Below are 5,595 nucleotides of genomic sequence, written 5' to 3' on the forward strand. Positions count from 1 at the left end.
ATTTTCATACTAATATTATAAAATATTTTATCAAAAAAAAAAAGAGATGACAGAGTGTTCATGACCAGTCTCACTTTGAGAGAGTCTCATCAACATTTCTCTTCTTTCTTTCCCTTACTATCTTCTTTTATTTTTTTAATAAAACAAATCCTAGATCAATGAAGAACGATCGAGTTTTACCATGTTCATAATCTTCTTCTGGATTGGTTGATTATCTTCCAAGTCTTATGACTGGTTAATCTCATGTGCATTTGCAGTTTGACATTCACACGACTTAACTACGGCCACCATTAAAATGCTTATCTCCTTTGAGTACCTTTGCCATTACAATTTGATACCAGTTTAGCGCACGCTGAACTCAGTGCAGACGATCTTGACCTTCATAGTGAACTAGACAACCTAGCCTTCAGGTCCTCAACCGTAGTCGCTCAAGTGCAGAAGTCAACAGCAAATCCGACACCACTACCATGCTATTCTACTCGCCCAACCGAGCTCGATTGCAAGTTGGCACGCCCGCATTCACCAAAAAGACATTAGCTAATAGTTACTCGACGGAGCTTGGTTTTCAAGCTGTCAACAGCTGCAAACGTAATGTCGTGGCGGAGACGGTAGATGATGAAGCAGAGTTCTTCGTGCGGGCAAGTCGTTCAATATGGAGTGTGATGTTTAACCAACAAGTCGTGGATTCCATTAGGCAAATTAAGTTTACGAATGCCCAAAAAATGCAGAGCTCCTTACTCAACAAGCCCTCAATATGCCCAACTATTATCTGGAACATGATATTTCATACGTAACTGTAAGATTTAGATGATTAGTGAAAGCAAGATTATGGTCATGAACAATGAATCGAGACAAAGATAATATACTCACGTTCCACTGGTATAACCCCATACAGGTTCCATCAGATGACGAGTAATTTACAAAAAGAAAGCTATTCTCAAATTTACAATGCTGGTTTGTTTTCACTGAAAACACTCAACTCAATTCAGCTATCATCACCACAAGTAAAAATAAGAGGGAAACAAAGAGAGAGAGGACTACCTGCCCCGAGAGCATCACAGCAGCTTATGATCGATGATACACGTTAGTTGGAGATTTATACGCAAGTTTGTCTTGTACACGATTTTAAGTACTGCATTTAAGATGACAATGACGACGATCGAGCCGATGAAGATTTGCCCAAGGAGACAGAAGTTAGGGAAGAAGCCCAAACCCTGGCATTCTTTGCTCCCTCGTGGAAGTTCCTCGTCTTGCATAATCTCAGCTTGGTCCAAATCCTCCTAAAGTCAACCATGGGGAGGATACGCCCCATACTTTGACTCGTCTCCCCAAATATTCCCAAGTTAAAATGGGGAACGTATAGGACCCAGAAAGCATGGAGGCGAGTCAATACCTTTGGGAATATATACAGAAGCACCCTCAAACAGAGAAACAATATGGCAAAAGCTAAATAGGGTTCCCTCCTTGATATCTCCCTGAGTGACATGTTACCCATTGACTGGATTAAAGATTTTTCACGAATGTTTAAGCTGACTATTTGATCGCCATCAAAATATTGAACTGGTTTAAGTCCTGAAAGACACAAGGCATCAAGAACATATGCGGTAAGAAATAGTGCAAAAAAAGGATGAGAAGGAAGAGAATACAACAGGTAAGCTTCCTACTCCACATGCATGAATATTCTTCAATTTAAGAAAATTTTACCTGTGGTTTTCTGGTAAAACTGTGCAAGCGAGGAGAGACTTTTTGGACCATGATAACGCACCCTTGATGTCTGATTGACTATTAAAATCGAAGGGAAACTATGTATTCCATATCTTGAGAACACACTGCAATACAACACATCAAAGGCAGGTAAGGCAGCATGACGATGTAGCTAATGTTTTCAAAGAACAGATAATAATCTCCCCCATAAATATCTTACAGTAACTTTCTTGCATCCCATAAATATCTTACAGTAAATATCTCCCCCATTGCTGGAAGCTGTATAGTAATAACTATAAGAAAATGAACAAATTGCCTTCCAAGGCCATGGATATTATGCAGTTTTAACTAGAATAAATCTGTAGAATCTTCTTTGACAATTAGATTACAAAACATTATGAATGCACAGATGTTTTTTAAGAAACAAACAAATTACTCAGTAAATTTACACAGTTACACTTATATTTTCTTTTTCCTGAAATGAATGTTTGGCCTACAACATCAATAATTTAGCTTACCACAGATACAAATGCAAAAGAAGGAATCTTACGCAAAAATTAGATAGAGGACAAAAGTACACCAAGTTAAGCTTACCTCGGCAGGGCTGAAGATTGCTCAATGGCCAAATGTTCTACTTGAGGGAACATGAAGCTGAGCTTTTCAAATGTAGGATACATTGTGCGTGAAAATGGGCACCAGGAAGCATAAAAGAGCACTGCTGTATAATCAGTCCTCTGTTGCGATGCCAAAGCTCTGTCTAGGAAGTTTCCATCCACCTGCAAAAATAAAAATAATAAGCAACAACATTCAGAAGTCTCCATTTTTTAAAGAGAACAAGAATGTCATGCTAGTGTTGTATTCTTTCAAAACAATGTCATACTACCATCAGCTGATTATTATGACTCAATAAACGGATCCTCATTGCATTTAAAAGATGGATCATTTACTGTTCAAACGGATCGCCGTTGTTTTTCCCCAAGGCCTAAACCCTAGAGTCTAAACCGTATCCAAACTCTAAATTCAACTTACAAAAGCAGCAAACCTCGTTTACATCCCCTGGAAACGAAAAGTAAAACATCTATCAATGAATATGCACTCCAAATTCTTAAGGTATGCAGTTTTCATTCTAATACAGAAAACACTGTAAAGATTAATGGCACTTGCTGAGATGCATCCTTAGACAACAACAAAATTTCTGACCATATTTCTAATAAATATGGAGTTGCTTTGGTGCCTAGAATTTAGTCTCTTCCATAGATATTCAGGCACTGCTATGACAATGTGTACATAACCAGCCCCTATTTCTTCATATCACCAAAACACTTTACTTTAGCGGAACCAGCAATCTATATCCCTATCCCTAACACCTAGTTTCAAGACTATCGTACAGCAGTTTTCACTTAAGACTATCAACCTCTAATCTACTTTACATATTATATTTATATATCATAATCTCTTTCATTACATAAACTTTTCAGCAATAATATAAACAATTAATAGCCAGTGTTTCACAACCTACTACTTTACAACCTCTAAAAAATAAGATGCTCCGATAAAAGGACAACAAAGGCATTCCAAATATACTAAAACCACGTAAGAGAATGCACTACTCAAGTTCCTTATGTGCCGCAAAATCATAAGTTACCGAGAGAGATCACTACATGAATTTAAGTTTAATTTAATGTTGTAATGCTAACATTCTCACCAAATGTAGAAGCATACATGATCACAAAGTTCAGCACATTAATTTTGATAAAGATGGTCCAAACATTACATCTAACTAAAGTAACCAACTTTCTTCTTCGCCTTTTATTTTGGGTGAACAATAAATTTTTTTTTAATGAATATACAATCTGAAAACACGAGTCCCTATGAAACTAGTTCTAGTTTAACATATAGTGTGGCTGAGGATTGGGAGGTAAAAGGGGGAATGAAACAACTGCTGCATTTAATGCCAAATTAAAGAGAGTTTCAGTGCAAGGCAATAGTCTTGTTTTAGTGCAACCCCCAAATGATTCTATGCATACAAGATATTCATTTCATTTGTCGTAGGATTAATCAGATAATGCACCAACTTGAACCATAGCCACACACGACGACACACCCTACTTGTTGTAACTTATAATCATTTGCCATTCGGACGCATATCATTTGTGATTCGGACGCATATCATTTGTGTTCTAGCTCCATCATGCAGCATAGCACGTTTTCCACCAAAACCCACCATTTACCAAAAACTATCTCAGCAGATTCTTCAAGGCAGCAAAACATATATGTAAGCACAAAAACGAATAGCTTACTCATACAAAGATTTACTTCATACCAAAGCCTCTTCACTGGATAACGCAATACTAACACCACACTCCGTGGAGTGACTAGACAGAAACGCTATCTAATAGGCGACCTAGCACTTTGACGGAGTTATATAACTTATATTCCCTTGAAGCCAATACATATTTGTACATTTCAGTAACAAAGCTATCTCAAATTTCTATCTTAAATTTCCTTCTTTAGCTCGTTGATCGCAAATTCAGAAACTTAACGAATTTCATCATTCTAACAAAGACAAAATACATGGCATACGAAGTTTATCTGAAATCGTATTTCATCATTCTAACTATCATCTTGCAATTAAAACCTCGAAAACTGAAGTACCCAGCATCGAGAATCACCATTTCTGATTAAAAATCTAAGAAAAAAAATTTTATTCAGACATCACCAACCCATAGGAAAAAAAAATAAAAAAAATAAAAAAGAGATTTCCAATAATCAACAAAGTCAACAACAAAAGATACAGTAAATTAACAAGATAATTAACGAGTTATGTAAGAAATTGGAAGGGTAAAACGTACCTTGAGGGGTGGATGGGGGGAGATCCAGATGGGGCATTGAGATTGAAGGCTGTACCGGAAGAAATCGGAGTCGTGAGGGCATAAAACAGAAGACGAAGAAACTAATCGTAGCGAAGTTGCCAAGGCAGCGATACACAAAAAGATTACAGATTTATCCATAGACGATGAACAACAATAACCAGTCCAATCGGCGAACACGAGAAGAAGAAGAAGAAGAAGAAGAAGAAGAAGAAGGGGAAAAGAAGGGTAAGAGAAGAGAATACACAGGTGAGAGAAGGGCAAAATTGGAAAAAATGAAAACCAAGAAAAGGGTATGAGTTTTTATGAGGAACAAAATCTGGGATTCGAAGAAATGCAGGAAAAGAAAAGGGTGTGAAATTTTGGGGTTGGAGTTGGTGGTGGTGGTGACTCGTGTTAGAATTTTACCCGCATTCCTTCTTCTAACAAAAATATCTTGGAAAAATAAAAAAAACAGAGAGAGGAAAAGTAGCTCTCAAAATTGAAAATTCTCTGTATCCTCCTTCCTCCACGCGGCGGCGGCCTCGTGTGTGAATAAAAATGGTGCTCAAAATTAAAACCAGACTAATCAGATGATATATTTAAAATAAAATAAACATTAGAGTCAATTACATTTTTAATAATTAAATAGAGCCAATAAAATTATTAATATCTTGAATGTTTTTCTCTATCTTTTCAATGTAAGTCTTGAATATGGAAAGTCTAGGAGTTTTATTTTATTTTTTTCCTGAACAAATAATATTATGTACGTGACGGGAGTGAGAGAGTATATTAAAATGATATTATGTACATTACGAGAGTGAGAGAATATAATAATAAGTCGTTAAGAGTAATGTTATTTATATCATACTTTTATGAGAACTTTAATGAAAAACTTATGGTACTATTTATTTTAATGAAAAACCATATTTTTACACTAAAAAGTCAATCATGGTATTATTCACTTTACCCTTTATTTTACATTTATCGTTAAAACTCAAAGTTTTCAAGCCTTTTTATTAGTTTTCCTTATTTTATACCA

At 36.1% G+C, this 5,595-nt stretch overlaps 1 protein-coding gene across 1 annotated transcript; it reads right to left on the reverse strand.

Annotated features, from left to right (window-relative positions):
* Window positions 1-842: 842 nt before the first annotated feature.
* On the reverse strand, window positions 843-5,263 carry LOC137713819 (5'-adenylylsulfate reductase-like 5). The gene is made up of 4 exons (XM_068453174.2): window positions 4,557-5,263; window positions 2,299-2,480; window positions 1,705-1,829; window positions 843-1,572 (listed from the first exon to the last, which is right to left on the reverse strand). The coding sequence occupies exons 1-4, from the start codon at window positions 4,713-4,715 to the stop codon at window positions 1,139-1,141; spliced, it is 900 nt and encodes a 299-aa protein (XP_068309275.2). The 5' UTR covers window positions 4,716-5,263; the 3' UTR covers window positions 843-1,138.
* Between the last annotated feature and the right edge of the window lie 332 nt (window positions 5,264-5,595).

Source organism: Pyrus communis, chromosome 14 (assembly GCF_041283825.1).
Source record: "Pyrus communis isolate YQ-2024b chromosome 14, ASM4128382v1, whole genome shotgun sequence".
In the NCBI taxonomy this organism is placed as follows: Eukaryota; Viridiplantae; Streptophyta; class Magnoliopsida; order Rosales; family Rosaceae; genus Pyrus; species Pyrus communis.